General features: G+C 40.0%; 2 protein-coding genes across 4 annotated transcripts in view; both read left to right on the top strand.

The window, feature by feature from the left end:
- Positions 1-5,955: 5,955 nt before the first annotated feature.
- On the top strand, positions 5,956-13,502 carry LOC307125808 (UDP-glucuronosyltransferase 2A1-like). Its single transcript, XM_079815947.1, has 6 exons — positions 5,956-6,710; positions 6,845-6,993; positions 9,146-9,277; positions 9,509-9,596; positions 9,673-9,892; positions 12,389-13,502. Exons 1-6 carry the CDS (start codon positions 6,008-6,010, stop codon positions 12,678-12,680), a joined length of 1,584 nt encoding a protein of 527 aa, XP_079672073.1. The 5' UTR covers positions 5,956-6,007; the 3' UTR covers positions 12,681-13,502.
- Positions 13,503-14,767: 1,265 nt separating this feature from the next.
- Positions 14,768-27,732, top strand: part of ythdc1 (YTH N6-methyladenosine RNA binding protein C1) — a 37,951-nt gene continuing 24,986 nt past the window's right edge. The window contains exons 1-4 of one of the 3 annotated variants that reach the window (XR_013816419.1): positions 14,768-14,980; positions 15,542-15,643; positions 17,647-17,939; positions 23,006-23,387. Coding sequence is in view for 2 of the 3 variants with exons in the window: in XM_079815936.1 (XP_079672062.1) it covers positions 14,953-14,980; positions 15,542-15,643; positions 17,647-17,939; positions 23,006-23,387 (805 nt within the window). In the remaining variant the exon portion in view is untranslated. The remainder of the gene's footprint in view (positions 14,981-15,541; positions 15,644-17,646; positions 17,940-23,005; positions 23,388-27,732) is intronic. The other 2 variants (XM_079815936.1, XM_079815937.1) reach the window with 2 other exon arrangements.

Here is a 27,732-nt window from a genome sequence, read left to right as displayed (position 1 = left end):
ATCCTTGCGGCACCCCATAGTCTACTGACGTTATCTTTGATTTTTCCCCATTTAGACAGACAAAATGGTAGCGGTCTGATGAGTACGATCTAAACCAGTTTAATGCCTGTCCCTGAACACCAGTGTAATTTTGAAGTCGATCTAATAGTATTTTATGATCTATAGTATCGAACGCAGCACTAAGATCAAGTAGAACTAGTATTGAGATACAGCCTTGGTCAGAAGCTAGAAGTAAATCATTTGTGATTTTAACGAGCGCGGTTTCTGTGCTATGATGCGCCTGAATCCTGATTGAAATTTTTCATAGATATCATTTTCTTGCAAGAAAGAGCACAATTGGGCAGACACAACTTTTTCTAGTATTTTAGACATAAATGGAAGATTTGAAATTGGTCTGTAATTTGCTAGGTTATTATGATCTAATTGTGGCTTCTTAATGAGAGGTTTTATGACTGCCAACTTGAATATTCTTGGAACATGACCTAAAGATAAAGACGAGTTAATAATATTGAGAAGAGGCTCTTCCACTACAGGCAACAACTCTTTCAGTAGTTTAGTGGGTATTGGATCTAATAAACATGTTGTTGGTTTAGATGCAATGATAAGTTTATTTAGCTCTTCCTGTCCTATAGTTGTAAAGCGGTGTAGTAGTTCTTGAGGGGCGATAATTGAGGTTGAATCATAAGACATCATCAAAGATTGTACATTTACAATTTTGTTTCTGATGCTTTCTATTTTCTCAGTGAAGAAATTCATAAAATCATTACTACTAAACTGTAACGGAATATTTTGCTCAGGCGATGCTTGTTTATTTGTTAGTCTAGCCACAGTGTTAAATAAAAACCTTGGATTATTTTGGTTATTTTCTATTAGTTTGCGGAGATGCTCAGCCCTGGCTGCTTTTAGGGCCTTTTTATAACGTGACATACTATCTTTCCACGCGATTCTAAAGACCTCTAAATTAGTTTGTTTCCATTTACGCTCTAAATTACGAGTTTCTCTCTTGATAACGTGAGTAGCACTGTTGTACTATGGTGCTTTAGTTTTCTCTCTAACCTTTTTTAATCTAATTGGTGCAACAATTTCTAATGTACTAGAGAAAATGGTGCTAGAGATGTGGATCCCCAGGAACTTGAAACTGGAGACATGCTCAACCGCCATTCCATTGATGTGGATGGTGTCGAGTGTGCCTCCTGACTCAAAATGTATGTTTTTATAGTAGGCTAACTTACCCAACACTGGTTTTATAAACTGTTATAATAATGATGAAATTGATTCTTTTATTCCCAATGCATGTACAGGAATGGGGCCTGATGTAGGGAGGTCTTGATTTTATGATGTTGGAAATATATAGAAAGATATAGTGGAGGTTTTATAGAGAACCTTTATGTTTGACTTTATAAGAGTCACAAGTAGAATAGAAATAGCAAAGGGAAGTGAAGAGTTGTTTATATGGCCGAGAAACTTTTATAAGAAGTTTTTATTTTCTACAACTTTTATGTATAAGCTGTTTGTAAGGCCGAAAAACCTAAAGGAGGTTTTTCTTATACAACTTTCATAAATGACTTTGTAAGCATGGAAAAACATGACAACATGATATTGTGAAAATGTTTTACTTTGGTTCATAGCAAGAAAACAGACACATGATTTTCTAGAAATGTTTTATTTGGTTTTATAGTAAAGACACGGAAGCAAAGACTTTTGTAAAAATGTTTTATTTGGTTTTATAGTAAAGACACAGAAGCAAAGACTTTTGTAAGAATGTTTTATTTGGTTTTATAGTAAAGACACAGAGACAAATACTTTGTAAAAATGTTTTATTGAATAATTGAAATGAACACGCTGAGACATGTTTTAGGCAATCTGCTTTATTAAGAAGATGAAGAAAGACACTGAGCCATATGTACGAAAAATCATTTATTCATGTAAAAGACAAACATATGAAATGTACTTTGTATTAGCATGCATGCATGAAGAAAAGTATTGAACGAAGCAAGTTTTACCTCGAGCTGATGTCTTGCAGACGAGACGAAGAAGGAGGTCAAGGATCCAAGCAAGAAGAAGAAGGAGAAAATATAGGGCATTATATACTAAAATGCTGAAGGAATTTAGGGAGTTGACAATAGTCCAAAATCTTGGATTGGATGACCTATGCCTATGTAATTGAATATGTAATGAAGAGGTGTGATGATGAAATGATATATAAGGTATTGACCTCTGTATGGAAATCAGAAGCTGAGAGCGACATGCTGCTTCTCCATTGCTTGATGATCCGAGCCTGACATCTGCTGGTGACTCTCGTGAACTGACTTTTGTTACTTTGAGTTTTTCTTTTATGTAAATCTTTTGTTTATATGTAAAATCTTTTTAATACTGGAAAAATAAATCCTTTTATAATCAATCTAAAAAGAAAATCGTTTGCCACGTCTCTGCTTTCTAAACGAGTTGATCTGAACCAGACACGGAGGGGGTCTGTTCTTCTAGAGAGTGAGTATTAATTTTTTATGTTTATGATCTAGTTAAGGATTTGACCTGCTTTACCTAGCCTGAGGTTGTAAACTAAAAATAGGTAGAAGGTGTGTGGGATCTAGGTAGATTGTACACCGAATAACAAAACATCTAAATCAATCAATGCATGTAGAGAAACCGCAGTTCTGTCTCTCTCACTCTAACTTCCTCAAACTGAAGTCTACATTAATCACATGACTATCTAGCGTTCAATCTGAACTTTGCATCTGTTTACTCAAAGGCTCTGCCTGTACTGTGTTTGGATCGCCGTTCACACTGCACTTATCCATAGACACAAACACTTCAGCATGATTTCTGGGACTATATTTGTGCTCGTGCTGCTGTGTGGAGTAGAGGCTGGCAGGGTTTTGGTGTTGCCAGGCGAGTTCAGCCACTGGCACAACATGCGTTCAATCGTAGACGCGTTAGTAGAGAAGAACCACAGCGTGACGGTTCTGGTCAGTTCTTCATCGCCTACTGTACAGTACACACAGAAGGAGCGGTTCAACTATAAAGTGTTTACAGTCAACATGAAGAAAGAAGAGGCCAATGCTATATTGCATGAGGCGATTCATCCCTGGATAAATGACCCAGGCACCACATATGAGAGAGTCCTCAAGCTCTGGCGACTGATGCCCAAGTTCAAGGGGCTCTTTGATGAATTTTACAAGGGCCTGTTCCACAATGAGGATCTTTTACGCACACTTCGGGAATCTCATTATGATGTGCTTTTGTCTGATCCGATGATGCCATTCGCTGACTTGATGGCAGAGACGCTGAAGATCCCGCACGTCCTCTCACTGCGAGCGATTTTCGGGTATGCTTTCGAGCGGTTTTGCGGTCAGCTCCCCACACCGCCATCCTATGTTCCTGCAGTCGCTACGCACGGTCACCTCACTGACCGTATGAGCTTCACAGAGAGAGTAGAAAACATGCTCTACTACATCATGTGTTCGACTGTATTGCTATTAATGCCGTGGTTTATTGATCCGCTTTACACTGAAATATTGGGTAATTTTTTTTAGTTTTTTTCATCTGGTCCAACATTACGCATGATATGTGCTTTAATTGTGCAGTAGAAGATTCTTTATAACTTGCATCAACTGAGTAGAATTCTCCGTATATCACAGGCAAACCTACAACAATGTGTGAGACCATGGGAAAAGCTGACATCTGGTTGATTAGAACGTACTGGGATTTTGAGTATCCACGTCCACTCCTGCCTAATTTTAAATTTGTTGGAGGACTGCACTGCAAACCTGCCAAACCTCTGTCAAAGGTAATGACTTTGATTTGCCCTATTATTTTGAAATATCTCAAAAGTACACGCTAAAAAAAAAGGTTCTATATGGCACCAAAAATGGTTCTTAATCATAGGGGAACCTTTTTTAGAGCTATATAGCACTAATTTTGGTGCTTCAGTGGTTCTTCAGCGGTTCTTCAGAGATGCTATATAGCACCTTAGTCAAAGAACCGGTGAAGAACCGCTGAAGAACCATCAAATTTCCCTCAAGTGGGATGCGTGGGCCATTCATCGTCTGGGCTGACTGAATACTTAATATGTTCGAGTGGGAACTAGGATTGAAGTGTTTTTCCGCGCTTAAAACAAGCCGACTGTTACCTGTTAAAGATTGCATTCGTAACCGTTGGGTACACACGCGCACCGAACCGAAAGCCCTGTACCGAAACGGTTCAGTACGAATACGTGTACCGTTACACCCCTAATATTTACATAGCAATGGGCCGGCCCACTTTGTCCAGCGGCCCACCGGGAAAACGTCCAGTGCTCCTGATGGCCAGTCCGCCCCTGGACATTAGGCTTGTTCGACTTCATACAGCGACGCGCAGAGCGATCAGCGGCTGACTTGAAGTAGTGCATGCTGGTTAGAGATTTTGTCCGACTTGAGACATCGCCAGTGTAACGGAGGCCAGCTAGTAGTTGCTGTGTGAGTAAACCTCACTCCTCTGATCTCAAGAGACGCTCTAGCGACTAACACTAGGGGTTTGCAGCCTTTAGCCTCCTTGTTAGAGCGTCCGACTCTCATACCTGCGGACCCGGGTTCGAGTCCCGCTTGGAGCGGGGCGGTTCGGACAGGAGGGGTTACACCGATGCCACATGACTGACGTACACCATCAAAGTGCAGCGAGGGCGATTCAAGAGCAGCCGGCTAGTTCATTCTGCGCAGCTTCTCCAGAGCGACTGCACGAGCTCTGATGAAGACACCGCTGATCCACGATTGGCACGTGTGTTTATTCTAAAACCTTCAGCTCCACTAATGCTCACAAATCTGTATTTTATAACAGTAAAACCTCTTTTCATTTAGTCGCGTTTAAAAAAAACGTAGACCCCACAATGTTGTCATTGTTTTGAGCACACCTGCTTATAGATAACTGTAATGGTGCGTTCACACCAGATGCAAATGAAGCGTTAAGCGCAAGTGATTTTCATGTTAAGTCAATGCAAAGACGCGAATAGACATTCTGCGGTGCGATTCGCCGCGTTAACCAATCAGGAGCTTGCTCTAGTAGTGACAACAATGAGGACAAAATCATATTTGGATACCCGGAGCTGTACGATACATCTTCGTACTTTATAGAAACATGAATAAAAAGGATCTTGCTTGGAAGAAAGTTAGTGAGGAGGTCGGACAATCTGGTAAATTGTAAAAAACGCTCTTTACTCAATTTGTGCTATACAGAGCCTATTGAGACTAAAAGCTAGTTAAAGCCGGCAAATTGAGTTTATTCGCCGTATTTGAAAACAATCCATGTCAGCCATTTCGCAACGAGACGAGCCGGCTGGCAGAAGCCCCTCCCATTACATGAATTTGCGTCTCTTGTGAAGTGAAAGTCACGCGCGAATGAAGCGAGTAAACTCAAAATGTTCAAGCGTCCAACTACGCGTGAATAGTGTGATTTATTCACGCAAAGTCGCATCTGGTGTGAACGCACAAGTAAGGCTAACATATTCAAATTAAAAGCCAAAAAATGTAATTTTTGATTTCATGAGGACTTTATAATTACCATCAAAATGTAATGTCTAATGTCAAAATGTATGTTTTTAATATGACCGTCTCTCATTAAATACATTTATCAGTTCAAGAATAAATTATGCATTCTTATATTGTTTATTTGAAAGAATTAAAAGAGCAGTTTCATGTCTATCCTTGTTTTGTTCAACTGGTTGAGGCTGATATACAAATTAGTTTTCGAAAGAGTAATTAGTAATCTAATTAAGGATGAGCTAATAATTAATTACTTTTTGTTATAGTAGGCTAACTTACCCAACACTGGTTTTATAAACATCTAAATCAATCAATGCATGTAGAGAGACCGCAGTTCTGTCTCTCTCACTCTAACTTCCTCAAACTGAAGTCTACATTAATCACATGACTATCTAGCGTTCAATCTGAACTTTGCATCTGTTTACTCAAAGGCTCTGCCTGTGCTGTGTTCACCAGATCACACTGCACTTATCCAAAAGCACAAACACTTCAGCATGATTTCTGGGACTATATTTGTGCTCGTGCTGCTGTGTGGAGTAGAGGCTGGCAGGGTTTTGGTGTTGCCAGGCGAGTTCAGCCACTGGCACAACATGCGTTCAATCGTAGACGCGTTAGTTGAGAAGAACCACAGCGTGACGGTTCTGGTCAGTTCTTCATCGCCTACTGTACAGTACACACGGAAGGAGCAGTTCAACTATAAAGTGTTTACAGTCAACATGAAGAAAGAAGAGGCCAGTGCTATATTGCATGAGGCGATTCATCCCTGGATAAATGACCCAGGCACCACATATGAGAGAGTCCTCAAGCTCTGGCGACTGATGCCCAAGTTCAAGGGGCTCTTTGATGAATTTTACAAGGGCCTGTTCCACAATGAGGATCTTTTGCGCACACTTCGGGAATCTCATTATGATGTGCTTTTGTCTGATCCGATGATGCCATTCGCTGACTTGATGGCAGAGACGCTGAAGATCCCGCACGTCCTCTCAATGCGTGCGATGTTCGCGTATACTTTCGAGCGGTTTTGTGGTCAGCTCCCCACACCACCATCCTATGTTCCTGCAGTCGCTACGCACGGTCACCTCACTGACCGTATGAGCTTCACAGAGAGAGTAGAAAACATGCTCTACTACATCATGTATTCCAGTGTATTGCTATTAATGCCGTGGTTTATTGATCCGCTTTACACTGAAATATTGGGTAATTGTTTTTTTTTGTTGTTTGATCTGTGCCAACTTTTATGCATTAATTGTGCAGTAGGCTAGTCTTCCAGATATTGTTTAATCTTGTGAGCTACTGTGCATCAACTGAGTAGACTTCTCTGTATGTCACAGGCAAACCTACAACAATGTGTGAGACCATGGGAAAAGCTGACATCTGGTTCATTAGAACTTACTGGGATTTTGAGTATCCACGTCCACTCCTGCCTAATTTTAAATTTGTTGGAGGACTGCACTGCAAACCTGCCAAACCTCTGTCAAAGGTCATGACTTTGATTTGCCCTATTATTTTGTAATATCTGCTCTTCTGATTTGTTTCGGGGGTCTATTTACACTTTTAAAGAGTTGATTATCATGCTAAACATGGTTACAAGTTTTCTGGGAGACGTGTCGCGTTCTTTAAAGTTGACCTATTATGCCCCTTTTTACAAGATTTAATAGTAAAGTCTCAGGCGTCCCCAGAATGTGTCTGTAAAGTTTCAGCTCAAAATACCCCACAGATCATTGATTATCGCATGGAAGGAAAAACATGCTGTTTTCGTGCATGTATCTTTAAATGCAAATGAGCTGCTGCTTGCTTTCCAGAAGAGGGCGGAGCCAGTACATCTCGTGCCTCCGATACTCTGCCAAAAACTAAAACATCTGTTTGGTTTTGATGATCATCTCTATCGCGCTCACGGGACAATGCAGTTCTTCATCATCATGAAAGTTTATTATCTGTATGCTTTTTAAAGTCATATCAGTCTAAACTTCTGATATATGGTTTTCTGAGCGCTCACACACACCCGAAGCACGCGCACAGAAAGTTGTGTGTCAGACGGAGCATCCTGTGAGTGTTAAACTAAGTTCTCTTTCACGTCTTATTGCGCTTAAACTGTCAAATACACACAAGGTTATGTCACAAACACACACAGGTCACATAAACACAGTCGGTTATGTCTGTGAACGTAAAGAAATCACATGTCAGATCTGTGTATTAAAGTGACAGAAGCATAATATACAGTACCTCCTGATATATTAATATGAATCAAACAACAAAAGACAAACAGAAAATCACTCACTGCTCTCGACTGAATAACTTTAGAAGCTTTAATAAGAATACATTTCTTACTTACTGTAAAAAAAAATCAGGACTCCAATTGAAAATTTTCTAGTGACTGATCACATCTAAATTTTTCAGTTGACCAAATTGAATTTCTGTGAATTAAATTGCATCAATTCACAGAAATTAAATTTGGCCAACTGAAAAATTTAGATGTGATCAGTCAATAGAAAATGTTCAATTGGAGACCTGAATTTTTTTTACAGTGCTTGAATGCTGCTGTTAAATGCTCTGGCGAGGTGGTCAACATAGCTGACTGTGTAAAGCTCACTGAGGGCGGAGCCTGCCAGCCGCTGTGGGCGGGGCCTCAACAATGTGACATCACTGCTGGAATCTGCAAGCGGCTTGTTCTGAGACACTGCTTATGAAAAGGGGTTAAGTGGGTGGATTTTTACCATTATGGGGTGGTTCTATACACACACTGCCAACACACATTTATGTTCAAAGTGAATTTTAACGGTCCATCTGGAAACGAAGCCGCTGTGAAGCCAAAGAAAGCCTTCATGTTTACAACTGTGACAATGAGCGCTTATCAGGATCAACTAAACGCTGGATTTTAAAAAGTATGTAAAGTATATTGCGGTGCCATTGTTGCAGTAAACCTGCACAATGTTTTTAAATGCATTATTTTTTAGATGCACATCGGTTATTGTATGAACATTGTTATTGTATGGACATCGACTTACATTTTCTCGCCCCTTAACATAAATGCGGAACAAAACAAACTGTGATTGGTTGATTTACATGTTGGTCAGCTCTTGTGCGGTCCTTGACCAATGAAATCTGCGATGAAGTCAAGACTTTCTGCCGTCAGTTTAAAGCTCTGGCTACATGAGACTAGGCAATAACCAACATTGCTTTCGCTCGCAAAACTTTTGAGTTCTTTGCGATTGAACACAAAGTTTCTTGGGGGAAAGCTAAACTTTTTTGAGTTTCATCATGTCTCCGTTATAATGAACAATGTAATGAAATAATTGCAATTTTCATGTTGCTTGCAGTAAATGTCATCTTGTTAAAATACACAGCTACTTTAGAACGAGTTAGGGGGATTTTTTTTTGACCCAGCTGCTGCAATTATGCCATCTACCAGCAGGGGTAAAATGTGTCATGCAAACCATCCGAAACTTGACATCTTCGTGGAAATATAGGGCAGTTAGAGCACATGTGTTTTTTGTGGGTTCAGAACCAGAATGAACTCTTTCAAGAGTGATACATTTATTTCCCCCACAATTGTTATTTCCTGTATAAATGGTGATTCAAGTCTTGTGTTCTGTTTTTGTGTTAAAGTATGTGGTTGTGTGTGTGTCTTTTAGGAACTGGAGACGTTTGTTCAGAGCTCAGGAGATCATGGCGTTGTTGTTTTCTCATTGGGTTCCATGATCAACAACCTGACAATGGAAAAAGCAAACACTATTGCTTCTGCTCTTGGTCAGATCCCACAAAAGGTGTGTAATTCTGTCATCAGTTACTCAACCTCATGCAGTTACAAGTCCATGAGTCTTTCTTTCATCTTCAACACAATTTTTAATGAAACCTGAGATATTTCGGTCTCCCTATCCAAAGTTTTTTGGGTGAACTATCCCTTTAAAAGGTTTACCGGTATACATACAACACAACTTTTCTGTTGCTTAGGTGTTCATATGCTCAGTACTGTCTCCATATGTGTATTTTCACAGGTTGTTTGGCGTTACAGTGGAAAAACACCAGAAACTCTCGCCCCCAATACAAAACTCTACAACTGGATGCCACAGAATGATTTGCTTGGTAAGGAAAGTGTTGTCATGTGTGCTCATTATACACAATAATTGGTGTCAGATACTGACTTCATTCTATCTGACAGGACATCCAAAAACAAAGGCCTTCATTACCCATGGCGGGACAAATGGACTGTATGAGGCTATTTATCATGGAGTCCCAATGGTGGGTTTGCCACTGTTTGGTGACCAGCCTGATAACATGATGCACATGAAAACCAAAGGAGCTGCTGTTGTTCTTGATATCAACACAATGGAGTCCAAAGACCTGGCGGATGCTCTCAAGACTGTCTTAAATAATCCCTCGTGAGTTAAGTCTTTCATAAACTTACCAATGGCCTCTACCAGTTATTTTCCTTAATTTAGAAACAACCCTAAAATTAATCCTAAAACCGTGTTTTTCAGTCAGAGGGTTTGTTTGTGTATTACTACACTTATATTGGTTTTTGAACAAAAACAGAAACTCATGCAAAATAATACACATAAAGGCCCTTTCACACCGGACGCGTAACGAAAAAACGAAGCGGAAAAACGAATATTTTGTGTGCGAATATTTCTCGAATAGTTCTCCAACATTCCCAAACATTTGCGGCGACAGCTGATAAAACACGGACACTTCATCATCCAGTGAAGACGAGCTTTTAATTTTAAAACCATAATATACAATATAATAGTTTAAAAAATCGACATCGAAACAAAGTTGTTTGTGTAATGAGAGCTTCCACACCGAATGCGAATGTGCTGTGGCGAAAAAACAATTTTTATTTTATTCGTTTCGATGTCGATTTTTTTAAAACTCTCGCAGCGACAGAAAAGGTTAAACCAATCACATACAAGGAAACAAAGGTCACGAAATGTCCAGTAGATGTCATTAGCCATTCAATCAACATTAACCTTTGCCAGGTATCGCATTCTCATGAGATTACAGCTGTAGTTGTAGTTACAGGTGTACAGATGCAGTTGTGTTTGCCCACTGTAGGCTACAGACAACGATAACATCACCTTTTGAGTTAAAACTCGTTGATTTTTTTCTTACCTAATTGTGTCCGACTATAGAAAGTGAATGTGTTTCCATCAGTATATATGACTGTGGCACTTAAATGTTTACATTGTGACTCAACTGGAAACACAGCTGCTCCGGATCGATTGGTTCCTGAAGTGTGTGTGTGCCTCGTCAGATGCGGTGCTACTGTCTCTGGAGGACATTTACATTTATGCATTTAGCAGACGCTTTTATCCAAAGCGACTTACAATTTCGGGGTACAATAAGCGATTGGTCGTGAAGAGTCGAGTGAGCGTAACAAGTGCCTGAAATACTGAGTCCGTGTACATTTCTCAGTGTAGCACAGGCTAGAGTAGGGAGGGAAAAGGGAAGAAAGAGTTTTTTTTTTTTTTTTTTTTTTTTAAGAGGTTAAGTGCTTATGGAAGAGATGAGTTTTGAGTTGACTTTTGAAAGTTGTCAACAAATCACCGTTTCGGATGGCGGTGGGAAGATCGTTCCACCAGCTGGGAGCGTTGAATGAAAATTTTCTGGAAAGGGATTTTTTGCCTCTCTGTGATGGTACCACAAGCCTTCGCTCCTTAGCCGAGCGAAGGCTTCTGGTGGGGGTGTGGAGTCGTAGAAGCGAGTCAAAGTATGCCGGAGCTGAGCTCATGGTGGCTCTGTAGGCGAGCGTCAGCGCCTTAAACTTGATGCGAGCAGCGAGTGGTAGCCAGTGCAGAGAGATGAAGAGAGGTGTGACGTGGGTCCTTTTGGGCTCGTTGAAGACCAGACGTGCCGCTGCATTCTGGATCATTCGAAGTGTTTGGATCGCACAAGATGGGAGTCCAGCCAGAAGCGCATTGCAGTAGTCAAGTCTAGAAATAACCAGGGCCTGGACGAGAAGCTGGGTTGTGTGTTCTGTTAGGAACGGTCTGATCTTCCTGATGTTGTAGAGCGCAAACCTGCACGAGCGAGCTGTCTTAGCAATGTGTTCTCTGAAGGACAACTGGTCATCAAATGTAACTCCAAGATTTCTGACTGACTTTGAAGGGGAAATCAGGGATGTACCTAACTGGATGGTGAAGTCAAGTCATGGATGGATGAGCTCCTTAAAAGTGCTCCAGCCAATAGCCAACAAGACTGATTTCCACCCCCAAATCATTCTTGTCGGCTATTGGCTGGAGCACTGTTTGTTGTGCTTCGTGGTCCAGCCTGCATGTGACAAACATTTTTTTGGCCTAAAAAACGTGTGACATCGCTTAGAGCACCTTTAAATTGTCTCACGGACATCTGAAAGTAAGCGTAGAACCGGCCATGATAAAGTTTTAGCTCATGTAGATTAGCATACTCCCATTCAGACTCTCTAAGACTGGGTGCAGCCAAAACCTTCTCTTCTGTCTTTTAAATAAAATGAAAGGCTCGTCTTCACTGGATGATGAAGTGTCCCGTGTTTTCTCAGCTGTCGCAGCAAATGTTTGGGAATTGTTGGAGCTCTGGAACGTCACAGACGTCGCAAATTCGTGTCGCGGCTGATGTGAATGGTTTTGACGCGAACTATTCGCACACAAAATATTCGTCTTTCCGCTTCGCTTTTTCGTTACGCGTCCGGTGTGAAAGGGCCTTTAGAGTATATAAATGTACATTTGAGTTTTCTTTTTGGTCACTGGATTACAACGGCCACCTACATTCTTCTCTTTAATCCTGATGTCATAGAAAAACACTCTAGTTCAAAGCAAAGCTTGTCAATATATTTAGAAACTTTTGTACTTTTCTAGAGCTTGTCTTTTGTTAAGCATTTCTTCTGTTTCTTCTCTAATCAGGTACAAAGAAAGCATCAAAAGACTGTCCAGAATCCACCATGATCAGCCGATGAAGCCTCTGGACCAGGCAGTTTTCTGGATCGAATTTGTGATGCGGAATAAAGGAGCTAAACATCTACGAGTTCAGGCACATGACCTGAGCTGGTATCAGTACCACTGCCTGGACGTAATGGCCTTTTTACTCTCAGTTGTTGCACTGATCACATTCCTCTTCATTAAAACATGCAGTTTCTTCTTCCGTAAATGTTTCAGAAAGACTCGTCCTGATGCACAAAAGAATAAAAAAGAGTGAATGTATCAATACATTTCCACAGAGATGCGGCATGTGTGTCCACACATGTGTGTGATGGCCAGTGTATTTCTTAAAGGTGCATGGTATATAATAGTAGCAGCTAGTGGTTGAATTGGGTACTGCAGTCTAAAGTCAAAATATTGGAGGGAGTTATTTCCCCGTCCCTCCTCCTCAGACTCCACCCTCACACAGGTTGCCAGATTGAGTACGCAACTGTGATCTACAACCCAGTTCATATCTGACCCAATATGCTGTGTTTTCCACCAACTGGCAACCCGGGTGTTGAAATACTATTGGGTAAATTAGCAGTGGGCGGGATCACAGACCAAAACAAAAACAGACATTTTTACCCGAATGCACATTTCAAAGAAGAATAACTGGCTGAGAAACAAGTACTTACACTTAGCATGTTTCCTAAATCTCTGCAAACATGATGCATTGTTATGGTTTACTTCAGCCAAAAAATTACATAAAGCACCTTTAATGAAACAATTACATGTGAATGTTCCTGTAAAATAAACACATTATTTGAATTTCGATGTCGCTTGTCCTATAAGAAGGGTAACAGGAAGTTCTGGGAAGTAACTGATTACATGTCATCTGGATTACTGTGACTTTATGGATTACATGATTACATATTATTCACACAATGGTGGTAAATTATTTATAATTTATTGATTATAACTTATACTTTTAAATTTCCTTTCTAAAATAAGTCCTACTGTGTCATGCCATTTTGCTTTGAATATTTTCACAACATAGAATGGCCATGTAAATGTCATGCAAATAAATTTGCAATCCATGCTTCTGATTTTGTCGACCAAAGCACCAGTCACTCAATCTGAAAATCCTCAAAAAAATCTGGTTGGAGGGAAAGGGGCAGTCATTTTGATGTAGTTTTTTTTTAATCTAAATTTCATCAGTGCTGTGCTTTTGGGGACTAATATACTAAATTACGCCAAAACTGGGACAAAAAAAAGATTATTCGGTAACACTTTACAATAAGGTTCATTAGTTAACTACATTAATTAACATGAATTAATAATAAACTGTTCATTTCAACATTTACAACAAAATCTTGTTAACATTAGTTAATGCACTGTGAACTAACAAGAACAAACCATGAACAGCTGTATTTTTTATTAACTAACGTTAACAAAGATGAACAAATACAGTAACAAATGTACTGCTCATGGTTAGTTCATGTTAGTTAGCACATTAACTAATGTTAACTAATGAAACCTTATTGTAAAGTGTTACCGATTATTCCATACAATAAACATTAAAGTCCCACTGAAGTGCCTTAAAAAGACGTAATTTCCACTGAAAAAGCTCCTCCCCTTTTTAAAAACAGCCAATTGCGTTTATTTTTATATCACAGCTGGCCCAGAGCCTTTGAGCTCGGTAAAGCCAGTTTCCTCATAATCTCTTACTGTTTCTCCTCCTAACCTACTTTTTTTCTGTACACAATTCAAACACACACAATTCACAATTGAAACCGACTCGATCACATAATCCGCTCTGTGCTATCGTGTCTCTGGACCGGAGCTTCAGCGGTTTGTGTGACACTAACGTGAAACCAGACTTCATATGCCCCAATGGAAAGCATATTTACACTGTGATCATTCCCTATCCCCTATATAGTGCACTATTTGCCATTCATCATGTTCAAAATAGTACATTTGTGAACAAGTGACTGATTTCAGCCACTGCTTCAGCGCCTGTTTAATATAGGGGAGGCTTCAGATTTTAGAGCGCATTTGATTGGACAGAAAATCTGATGAGAAGCTGAAGTGCAGAGTGATGTCATTAAAATCAAGCTTATATCTTCTAAATGTGAATTTTGTCATTGTTTTAGTACAATAGCTTATACATACTAAAAGCCAAAACATTTCGATGATTGACTGTTTGGATAAAAAAAGAACAAATAAATATTTTATTATTGCTAGATTTCAACAAGGGACTGGGACAATATTAAAAACAATATGTTCAGCAATATATGATAAAAGTATCAACATTGATGGTAAATAAACTTACACACAACAAAGGCGTGATAACCTGAAGATTTGGCAACCCTCATTCACACTGCGATGCGGGAGGAAGAGATCCGCCATTTTAAAGCAGACAAACACACTCAAAGCACAAAACATTCAATGGTGTGTGTTACATTTTCTAAAGTATCGACGAATTAACAGAGTTATTAACAAATCTAGAGAAAGCGAGAGAGAGAGAAGGGGGGCCTTAAAGTGTGTTAATTCCACGGGGGCTGAAGATGTCCGTCGACAGGAGAGATGAGAAAGGTAAACGATTTTTTTTACCTGTAGCCAAGCCACAGATTTGTTAACAAAAGTCGTCATCTGTGTTTTTTATTTCTAATTATATAAACGAGTAGCTGTTGGTTATTCATTCAGTTTTTTACTTAAATCCATCCACATTCTCCCTAGACATGGATATACATTTGTTGAGGAAACATAACAGCGATTATTAGCTTAGCATGATGCTAACGTATCATGGAGGGTTTTGTTTATATGAATATAATTGTATAGATAAACATAAGTTTTATTTATTTGTCGTATATGACACGTGTGAGTAAGTTATGCATCAAAAATAGACATATTATGCTTTATATATTATATAGCGCACATGTTATGTAACTTAAATATTTGAAGTCTTAACAATGGATGCATTTGCACATACATGTTTTACACGAATTTGTTTAAAATTGTGTATTAATATTTTTATCAGTAATATATAGTGACGAACATATTCTATTGTATTGTGTGTCATGTTGGTGTGAGTGACCTAAAACATGCCAATATACTTAAAATTAAAATGCAAAATTTGTGTGCTTTGATTTCCAGATGGGGAAGTCAATGTGCTGGAAGACATTTTGACTGATGCTCCTGACCAGGATGATGAGCTCTACAACCCTGAGAGCGAACATGATGTCAATGAGAAAAAAGGTACCATTTTAAAGCATTGACCGGATCAGATTTTATTCACAATGCATCCGATTTAGACAAACTATTCACACTAGTAAACCAAGTCATTTATTTTAGATACTGTAGTCAATCCACTGCTTGTAGCTCAACTATTTATTATAAATTATTTATCTGTGTGCACTATGCACATCATTATTATGAATTAATTTCATGTTTCTCATAATCTTTCGTATAAATAACTTCACTCTTGCAACATCTCTTCTCTGATGACATGTTTACTGGTGTGAGGGCGGGGTAACCTGTCAATCACATTAGATCGACCAATAGAAAACCACAACAATCCAATCAATTCTCCATGGACAATATTAAAGGGGTGGTAAACCACGATTTCACTATTCTAACTTTAGCTAACGTGTAATGTTGCTGCTTGAGCATAAACAACATCTGCAAAGTTACAACGTTCAAAGTTTAAAGCAAAGGGAGATATTTGCTTTTAAAGAAATCAGTTTCTAAGAACTACAGCAAACGGCCAGTAGGCGACTACACACATTCCTCCAGGGTTGGTGACATCACCAGGCCCAATATTTACATAAACCCCTCCTCCGAGAATATTAAATAAGGGGGGGTGAGGCCATTTTGTATCGCGGCGCTGTTGTGGTTAGTAGGCTGGAGTGTTGTTGCCGCGATGCCGAGGAAACGCTGTTATTTTCATCCGGATTGCAGGTCTGGGGTACTTGCTCTGTTCAGCCTTCCTTGGGACTGGGGTGCGTTGCAGAGCGTTTAACATACAGCATGTTATATGCACGCGTGTTTGAGTCAGCGGGGAATCAGGCGCGTGCGGGGCTTCCTGCAGCACATCTAACAGAGGAAAACATCCACCGTCTTCGCGATTTCAATGCCAGATTTGCACAACGTCAGCTGCGTGAAAAAAACACTGCCAGTGCGTGGATGCACGACGCGCGCGCTGCACATTTCACGGAGGACAACACAAACTTCCACAAACTTCGCGAGTTCAATACAGGATATGCACAACGGCTTGTCCTGAAAGCTGGATTTACAAACAGAAGCTGTTTACGGGCCACAACCTGTAAGTCTGATTTATTTTTCATCGATGTGTTTTCCTGTAATAGGTTGTAGGAAGTAAACAGATGACAGCGCTGTTCTGCAAACCAGTCTGTTAAATGCTCATTCATACTTAACGTTATCCGACGAACACCTAACGTTACAAACACTTACGTTAAAATCTCAACAGCGAACCTGGCATTAGTGTAAATGATTCTTTGATTAGAGCTTTTATGTGTTGTTTATCTACAGGCATGCTAAACATGGTTCTGTGTGTGATTTGGCTAACTTACTAGTTTAAAGCCAGTGCTTAGTGTTTGTTTTGGGTTAGTTCTTGTGACAGATATTTGGCTATAATCGTTCTAAAAATACAAAAGTTAAAGTGCCATTCAGTAGCGATCATTGTAGATCCGCAGTCTTTACACTTGAGGACTGAACAGGTTCTGCTCGATCATCTTCACTCAAATGTTCTGGGTCTGATTCAGGCTCAGATTGGTATGGTTTTATTGACGCCGTTGTTTCTAACACTGACCAAAGCACAGCCTCCGATAAAGGTAAGGGGCGTGACGTTTCCGACATACGTGCACTAGGCGTTTAGCGAATCAGAACACACTGGGCCAGCTAACCAATCTGAGCCCACTGCGTATTTTTGAGGGACCGGCTTCATACAACCCGGAAACCATCAGACCGTTTTACAAGGAGGGACAGAGCAGTGTAGAATAAAGGTCAAATATATGAAAAATAAGGCATTTTTTTTTTAAACGAAGCATGAACACATGTTACAGTGCACCCCACAAACACAGTCAAGCCTTCAAAAGAATGTGTTTTACCACCACTTTAAGTCCCCTCGTTGGAGAAGCCGGTTCACTCGCCACAATATGGAACAAAAGACAATTGAAATTTCCATTTCATGCCAAATTTTATGTCTAGCTCTGTAACTGATCCTTTACCTTATGCCTCAGGATCTAAAAGGAAGCACGATCGAGGAGACAGTCAGGATGCAAAGCGGCTCAGAGCCTCAGGACACACTACCAGACAGCAATTAAAGAGAGCTACGCCTTCTTCTGGATCAAACAGCAAAAAGACGAGCAATCCCAGAGGAAGACACGCACCAGAAGACCTCTATGATGACAGAAAGAACCACGCTGGAAGAGGATCCCGGGCTGATCTGCCTAAAGGATATAGTGAAAAAGGCCTGTCCCGCAGCAGAGACTCCCAGAGGCGGATCAAACCCCTGCTACCAGAGCTGACAGAGGTAAGAGAGGAGGGTTTTTGCATTAAAGGGTTAGTTCACCCAAAAATGAAAATTCTGTCATTAATATCTTCCCCTCATGTCGTTCGACACCCGTCAGACCTCCGTTCATCTTCAGACACAAATGAAGATATTTTAGTGTAAATCTGATGGCTCTGAAAGGCCTCCATTGGCACAATGCACGGTTCACTCTCAAGACCCTTAAAAGTTACTAAAGACGTCGTTACAAAGTCCATCTCACTACAGTGGCTCTACAATAACTTTATGAATTGGCGAGAATAGTTTTTGTGCGCAAAAAAACCCTAAATAACGACTTATATAGTGATGACGATTTCAAAACACGGCCTCATGAAGCTTCGAAGCGTTATGAATCAGTGAGTCGAATCACTTTATCGTCATCAATTTATCGTCATCACTATATAAGTCGTTATTTAGGGTCTTTTTGCGCACAAAAACTATTCTCGCCAATTCATAAAGTTATTGTAGAACCACTGTAGTGAGATGGACTTTGTAACGACGTCTTTAGTACCTTTTAAGGGTCTTGAGAGTGTAAAGTGCCATTGAGCCAATGGAGGCCTTTCAGAGCCATCAGATTTCAACTAAAATATCTTCATTTGTGTTCTGAAGATGAACGGAGGTCTTACGGGTGTCGAACGACATGAGGGTGAGTAATTAATGACAGAATTTTCATTTTTGGGTGAACTAACCCTTTAAGATTTTATTTTTCACTCTAAAAATGTAATTGGTGTCCATCAAGTAAACAGGCAAAAAAAAGCCTCGGCATCCATCTAAAAATCTCTAAGAGCGGAAGCACATTAAAATGCGGATAAATCAACTAATTAACTAATAGTGTGTAATGTGGCTTTCACACCGGACGCGATTTATGCTATTCGCGTGAAGGTGGACGTTTGAATATTTTGAGTTTACTCGCTTCATTCGCGGGTGACATTCACTTCACAACTGACGTGAATTCTCGTCATGGGCGGGGCTTCTGCCAGCGGCTCGTCTCGTTGAGAAATGGCTGACATGGGCTGTGTTTACACGTCTTTTTTTGTTAAAATCTACTGTTAATGTGTGACAAAACGTAGTTTTAAGACTTTTTCAGGCGATAATGTAGTTGTTTAAAGCTCAAATGTGTGGTTTATTTATAAAGAGAGCGATTTTATCTGGCGTTTTCGGAGTTAACCTCGGCGAGAGCAGCCTTTCATCTGCTAGTCCTTCTGATGTCTCTGTGGCGTCTCATGGATCTATAATTTGTTCCATGGCAAATCGTTTAGGCTGAAGGCAAAGTGAAGTTTCATTACTTATTTATTTTTAGGCTATAACTTTACGTTACAGTTGTAGCCGACTAGCACTGACTTTGAATGTTTGACTGAATTTTTTGCTTTATTTCATGTATAGCTTCTTATACCTTTTACTTATAGTTTTGTATTATTGATCAAACATAAACTTGCATCTTACAAAAAGAGACTTGGTTGTGTTTCATGTCATTTAATGTTATCACAGTGATAATCATATTGTCTGAACCAGATATTAATATACAGATTTTCTCCTCATTGTTGTCACTACTAGAGCAAGCTCCTGATTGGTTAACGCGGCGCGAATATCCGCCAAAGTTCAGATTTTTCAACTCAAGCGATTCGCGCCGCCTCATTCGCGCGAATCGTGCCGCAGAATGTCTATTCGTGTCTCTGCATTGACTTAACATGTAAATCACTTGCACGAATCGTGTCATTCGCGTCTGGTGTGAACGCACCAGAAGTCTCCTCGCCTTCCTTTGTCAATTGCGTGTCCTCAAATTGGTAACTCGCGTCTGAGGAGTAGGGGGCGGGGCAAGCAATATTTTTAATTTGTCCCGCAGTACCCATTTCAACCACTAGCTATCATTCTTACATACGACACCTTTAAACATGTGTTTTGGTCGATTGGATCACAAGTGGACGAGGGAGACACATTCCCGTTTACACCTGGTGTTTTAATCCATCTCTTGTCCACTTTCAAACACTTATGTCCTGATTTCGTCGAGGGGAGGGTACATATATGGGCTTTTTCAGATCTTTTGATCTAATGAACATAATATGGTTGCATAAGAACACACTGAAGACGACGGACAAACACACAGAGAGCAGCAGCTTTCGTTTCTACTCTGACAGACGCAAGACCAGAAGAACACTGAGTGTGTGTTAGAAATCATGAATGGTGAGAGAACATTGTGCTTGATACATTTGTCATCTTCAAACTAAACTTGGGTCTCCAGCCAGAAAGTTTCAATCCCGTCTGGCTAGAGTACTTCCCATAATGATTATGCATTAGCATGGTTTTCCTGGGTCAAAAATGGTCTTCGGTAGTGGCTGACAGACATGGTCATCCATACACACACACACACACACACACACACGCACAGTAAAAAAGTACCCTACCCACGTGATATAAATAAATTCAAAGAAAGTTTGTAATCTTATTTTGATACCTTGATGTTTGTTTTTGTTCCTCATTTTTACACTATTTACAGATAATTGTTTTGGTATATAATCATATCAATATTAAAGAGTAGTATTAAAAAAATGAACAAATAGCCAAATTTTCTGCCATATACAATTTCATAAAATTATCAGCTCGCTAATAACAACTTTGTTCTGGGTTCACCTCACTCCAGTCTAAACTAAACTAATGATTTATAGGCGATTTATTTTACTACACATTGTGAATATAAATAAGATGAAAGACTGTGGATAATTAAAACTAACTCTTTCACCCACTCTTGCTAAATGGGGTAAGCACACTTGTGTTCTCATTTCAGATGTTCAGAGTAAATTAATAAACTGATTCGTGAGTTCAGTGTTGGACAGTTCAGTTAACCAGTCGTTAAAATGATTCGGTTCAAAGGAGTCATTAGGTGGCGAATCGGACATTAGCAGACGCTTTGTGTGTGAATCCCGTCTGTTAGAACATCGCAAAAGATTTGTCAACACACAGAAAACACTTCATAACTGGATAGGATTTGTTTCCCATTTATTGAAAGTATGGTTTATGTCAGCTGGTCAGAGAATCAGTCAATATTTTTGGAGCGCATTTCACACCCAGCGGTAATTAAAGGAAAACATCGTCTGATAGCGCCACGTGCAACATGGATTCGGTCTTCCGACCTTTTGATTTTGATTAACGTAATATGTGAAATATTAGAAAGCTAAGAATGCTTATTTTGAAGACAGAGAGAGTGCGAGCGGGGGAGGAGCTCTGATCGTTCTCTCTGTCACTCAGTTACAAGCGCAACATCTATTCTACATCATTCATAAATCACAATAACTCATCAAATAAAGCTTTGGCGGCCGCCAAAAAGTTTTCAATGTAGGAAAAACCCTGAAGTCACTTACATTTTAGATGCAATATGGACTGTTTTTGTTCCATTTCAGCAGCGAAAATAGTTCCAAACAAATCACAACAAAAACGTAACGCATCTCACAGCAACAGCGTGTTACTAAATGATTCAGATTTTCAATGAATCGGTTGAATCAAAGATTCAATTCGTAAACGACTGCCTCATTCTTGAATGAATCATCCGTTTGAATGAATCGACTCAATGACTCACTCATTAAGACGGTCACCTGCTGCCACCTACTGGTGGTTTAGTTTCATCTTTCCAACATTTCTTATTTGTATATTCAAAAATATTTAAAATAATCTCATAACATTATTTAATGCAGTTGTAATTTTTCAGTGTAAATAATTTAATTTGATTGGTAACAGCCTATAGTGTCTTATTCTAATTTAAAGGGTTAGTTCACCCAAAAATTTAAATTCTGTCATTAATTACTTACCCTCATGTCGTTCGACACCCGTCAGACCTCCGTTCATCTTCAGAACACAAATGAAGATATTTTAGTTGAAATCTGATGGCTCTGAAAGGCCTCCATTGGCTCAATGGCACTTTACACTCTCAAGACCCTTAAAAGGTACTAAAGACGTCGTTACAAAGTCCATCTCACTACAGTGGTTCTAAAATAACTTTATGAATCGGCGAGAATAGTTTTTGTGCGTAAAAAAACCCTAAATAACGACTTATATAGTGATGACGATTTCAAAACAAGGCATCATGAAGCTTCGAAGCGTTATGAATCAGTGAGTCGAATCATGATTCGGATCGCGTGTCAAACCGCCAAACTGCTGATTCGACTCACTGATTCATAACGCTTCGAAGCTTCATGATGCCTTGTTTTGAAATCGTCATCACTATATAAGTCGTTATTTAGGGGTTTTTTGCGCACAAAAACTATTCTCGCCAATTCATAAAGTTATTGTAGAACCACTAACTTTTAAGGGTCTTGAGAGTGTAAAGTGCCATTGTGCCAATGGAGGCCTTTCTCAGCCATCAGATTTCAACTAAAATATCTTCATTTGTGTTCCGAAGATGAACGGAGGTCTGACGGGTGTCGAACGACATGAGGGTGAGGAATTAATGACAGAATTTTCATTTTTGGGTGAACTAACCCTTTAATTTATAGATCAAATTTAAGAATATACTGTAAAATGAAAGCTGAAGCATAGCCTATATTTAATAAGATAATGGAAAAATGCCCTTTTATAAAAATTTAAAAATATCACAAATGCAGATTTAAATATGTCAAAGCTGATTGAACACTGGTATTGCTTCAGAATAGATTATATTTACAACACACAAAAAGAAAAATCCGGACAAGCTAATTTTTTACTCGGACAAGTGAATGACAGATTTACTTGTCCGAAGGAACAGGCTTAATGTCGAGCCCTGTATAAATTGGGCTTAAGTTTGACCAAGAATAGTGCTGTGTTAAGTGACTGATGAAACATGTCTGAAACATGTGCTCAAACTGTCTCTTTTGCTACGCACACCATCAGATTGCCGGCATGTTACATCAGACATACTCAGATTTGTATCTGTTTTTTTCGTAGTTTTTACCATAATTTCTGTCTAATTGTACCACGATTGAAATGGTCATGTTGCAGATAAAACATATTTAAGTTATATTTTTAAAACGAATCATCCATTATATATGTTGGGCATGGTGTGTAATACATGCACTTGTTTTCAGAAGATGCGGAGGACCAGTGAGGAGAGCACGGGCAGAACAAGCCGCTCCTCCAGAGAGGAAGAGCCTCATTCAGAAGAATATGTGACTGGCAGCTCTGTGGCTTCCTCTGAAGGAAACTGCTCGGATGTCGAAGAGGAAGGAGCCATGCAGGAGGAAGGGGAAGAGAAGGAAGTGGAGGAGGAAGAAGAGGAGGATGCTGATGAAGAAGAGGAGGAAGGGGATGAGGAAGAGGAAGAGTATGAACTGGAGGAAGAGGACCCACAGGAGGGAAATGAAGCGAATGACTACGACACTCGCAGCGAGGCCAGTGATTCCCAGTCCGAGTCCGTGTCCTTCTCGGAGGGAGAGTCTGTACATTCAGCCTCGGGCTCAGAGGCGTCAGGTATGAGCTACTGAAGTTTGCAGTCTGGCTAGATTGTTCGTGGAAAACGTCTTTTGTGTCGAATTCTCACAATTTGAGATGGGCCAATCTTAATCCTTGATGTTCTCTGGTAGGTTACAAAATTCTGTTCCAAACCCTAGTCAGTAATCGAAATCTGACTGTTTTGAAACTCTGTCTTATGCAAAATTCACTTTTAGAAGGTGTTTGAACACAGATGTGTGTCCACTGTGTGTGTAAACAACCTGCCTATGATGGTAAAAATCCACTTCTTTTATATAATCCCCATAAATCATAAACAGTCTCTTCAAACAAGCTGTTCCAGATTCCCCCTAATCTTATGTAACATATATTTATATTACTCTTACTATATATATTAGGGATGCCACAATTCTCAATATAATATTGAACCGTTCAGTACGGCCTTCACGGTTCAATACGTGCCTGTGAATTGCGGTTTTTCGGTTTTGCATTTAATTAAGTATTTTTCTACAAATTCTATAATTTGCCTCCATCCCAATACTGAACAACGCGACATACATTCACATCACACGTTAGTGGTGGAGTTATACTCACGGAACACTAGAGTTATTCACAATCACGAAAGTTCATTATTTGCATGCGTTTTTAAGCCTTGCCGGCGTGTGCGCGGTTTTAACATGCGCTTCTCCGAGCGTGCGCACTAAACGCTTGTCAAACACGTGATTACTGGACTAAGTCGTCTTACTGCACCAATACTGTCAAATACACACAAGGTTAACATAAACACAGTCGGTTATGTCTAAAGTGAAAGTTAAATCGGTGTGTCTGTATATTAGATGCGTGCAGGTCTTACATTGACAGCGGCACAGCCTGAACACGCCGTCCTTAAAGGGACAGTTCACCTCTAAAATTATGTCATTATTTACTCACTCTAATATTGTTCCAAACCTGTATTCATTTCTCATTTTTGAGTGAACTATCCATTTAATGTTAATACAACAACAAAAGACAAAGAGAAAATCACTCACTGCTCTTGACTTTAATACAGTAGCTTTAATACAGTAGCTTTAATAAGAATCACTGTATATTTTATAGTGAAGTCTATGTAGTGTTTTATTTTTACATTTACTAATTAAATTTCATACTTAAATGCTGCTGTACAGCTCTGAGCTGCCAGTGTAAATCTTTATATATATATATATATTATACAATACACTAGGAATGTGTACAAGGATTTTTTTAAAGTAAAGTTTTAAGTTTAAGTAAGGTTTTTCAATTATTTTAAGTAAAATAAAAGAGTATTGCAATTAAAAAATAGTCTTTTTTCTCCTTAACCTCTTGCTGTTCCTGTCGCTTAAGAATAGAATAGCAAAAAACTGATGTGACAAGCCATCAGAACCAAACCGAAAACCGTGGTTAAAAACCGAGGTATGTATTGAACCGTGGACTAACTGTATTGTTGCATCCCTAATATATATATATATTAGGGGTGGCACGGTACATGGAAAAAAACCGAACCGTTCGGTTCGCTTGTGTCGGTTCGGTGTGTGTGTGTCGCACGGTTCGCGCCTGCGCAATGTATCCTCGTGCCCGCATGTTACCTCAGACAGCTGGTGTCCTTTTCGCGCGAAATAAGAGGTTTGTGTGGACATACAGTAAAGTAAAAGTGGAGTGCTGCAGGTCACGTCACATGTAGAAATGAAAGTGGGAGAGATAAGGAAGGCTGCCGGAGTTGGAGGATGCGCTAGCATCGTATAGCAGGGAAGATGCAGTGCGAGAGCGGGTGCTGCGCGACTCGCGAGACAAACTGCCAGTGTGTGTATGCGCAGCGGGCACGCGCGGCGCGGCACCCGCTCTCGCACTGAACCGCGGCTGGTGTGAGAGAGAGTGTGTCTGGTGTGTGTGTGTGTGTGTGTGTGTGTGTGTGTGTGTGCAGGGGTGTGGCACAAAATCCTGGGCCCTATGCATAGGCAGTCCTGATGGGCCCCCATGTTCCATGTTAAAATATATTCCAGACTTTTCAAAGGGCCCTCTCCCTAGACGGGGCCCTGGGTAGTCAGGTCCACTTTTCCCCCCACTTCCACGCCCATGTGTGTGTGTGTGTGTGTGTGTGAGTCTGTGGGAGATTGAGTGTGTGTGTGTGAGTCTGTGGGAGATTGTGTGTGTGTGTGTGTGTGTGTGTGTGTGTGTGTGTGTGTGTGTGTGTGTGTGTGTGTGTGTGTGTGTGTGTGTGTGTGTGTGTGTGTGTGTGTGTGTGTGTGTGTGTGTGTGTGTGTGTGTGTGTGTGTGTGTGTGTGTGTGTGTGTGTGTGTGTCTGTGTGTGTCTGTGTGTGTCTGTGTGTGTCTGTCTGTGAGAGTGTGAATCTGTGGGACAGGCAAATATAGTCTGTCACATTTTCCAGTGTTCTCCTCCGAGCCCTGTCTGTCTCGTGCTTTGATTTATGAAGGGCAACATATCTGCTGCAAATGCGACCGTGTTCCCCTCTGTCTCATACACACATTCATATAACATGCTGTATATAAGTAGTTCACATGATAAATGTAACATTTAAAAGTTAAGATATGCTTCTAGTTCTAATAATTTAAACATGCCTTTGAAGTTTGGGCAAAAACTTCTGGCAGTGTTGTGTTTTCGTGTATTTTATGTTATTTTTTCCCAGCGCTGGATGTCATATGGTGATTGTGAAACACACGGGACACTTGGTGAAATGTGTTAATCAGGTCAGCTGAATTAAAGCCACAGTGCATTGTTCTGATCAAAATTGATATGATTAACATGAAAAATGTACGGCAATGTGTCGGACTCGGTTGACAGCCAGTTAGAAAACAACTTGATATAACAATTTTTAATACTGTATCCTAATTGTGGATGATTAAGCCATATATATCATATGCTGAAGTAAATTTCTGGAGTGTTAACGATAAAAAACAACAACAAAAAGAACCGTACAGAACCGAAAACCGTGACCCTAAAACCGTGATCCGAACCGTGGGTTTTGTGAACCGTGCCACCCCTAATATATATATATATATGTATGAGTGAGCGAGCTGCCACAGTCCACCATTTCTGTTTTCTTGCTGTAGCAGCTGGAGATATACAATGTCTGCACCAAAAAAACATTACAAATGTTCTGTTATTGATGTACCAAAGGACATAAGAGTCTCCATAGACTCCTGGGATCTGAGCCACTGAGGACACCATGATTGAATGTCATTTATGAAGGCAATGTGCCAAAGAAAGTCGTTAAAGTTTATATATTTGGCCTAATCATTTTACATCGGACTGCTTCACAAACGAGGGTCAGTTCAACGCTGGATTTGCACAAAAGTTCTGAAAGATTTTTAGATTAACATTGCGGTACATGCTAGTCGATGAGTTGAATCAACTTAAAGGTCCCATTTTTCCTGTGTTTTGGCTGCGGGATAATCTCCAGTTTTGTTGTTGCCGGAGTATCCGAAGTATGAGCTGTAAAGGCTCCGCCCTCTTCTGGAAAGGAGGCTGGGAGCAGCAGCTTATTTGCATTTAAAGGGACACACTTAAAACGGCACGTTTGTGCTTGCATCCAAATAGGGGCAAATTTGACATGCTACAATAATGTGGGGTATTTTGAGCTGAAACTTCAGACACATTCTGGGGACACCATGTTGCACTGAACTGTATTTTCCTTTTTTAATTGATTTCAATCATATTTCAAGCAATTCAAAACTGTCATGGTGAACATTGCTTATCTGAAGTGTCTCAGCTGAAGGAAATAATCCATTATTTATTGGCTTATTTATTGGCAAATTTTCGTATTGGGCCGATAACGATAACATTAAAAATTACCATGTATCGACTGATACCATTCAAACTCTCAAGGGTGGCACAGAAATTGGCAATACTGATCTATTTTACCTCGGTTAACAACAACATAGGTCTGTCTTTAAAGGTTTTAAGTTAATGTTAAAAGTCCCATGAAATGAAATGTAGCTTTTTCTTCCGTAACCCGGCTGTTGCGCTCTGCAATATTTGAAAGTTTGTTCTGGGATTGCTTTGTCTGTGACGCATTCACCAAGTAAGGTATTCAAGGCAACATAATTTTGCTGCTGCCTTCAAATCGGGTTGGTGTGCACTGTGTTTTGGAGCAGACCTGTTGATTTAAAGAGGTCCCGCAAAAATATAACATTTCCATCTTGCCTTGCCACTTGTATTCTTACCTGTGACTTGTCGATCTCATGTTGTTAGAAGTTTTCACTACGGGTCGCTACCTGGCTGTGTTCATCAAAGGACAGGAAAAACTATTTGGCTAGAAATTTAGAAATTGGAGCCCAAGAGATCTCAAATAATCCTCGATATTCTAACATAAGGGACCATGTTCTCCCATTT

The sequence above is a fragment of the Gobio gobio genome (assembly GCF_949357685.1).
Source record: "Gobio gobio genome assembly, chromosome: 4".
Lineage (NCBI taxonomy): Eukaryota > Metazoa > Chordata > Actinopteri > Cypriniformes > Gobionidae > Gobio > Gobio gobio.
The sequence above is the reverse complement of the archived record's forward strand: the minus strand, read 5'-3'. Positions and strand labels throughout refer to the sequence as shown.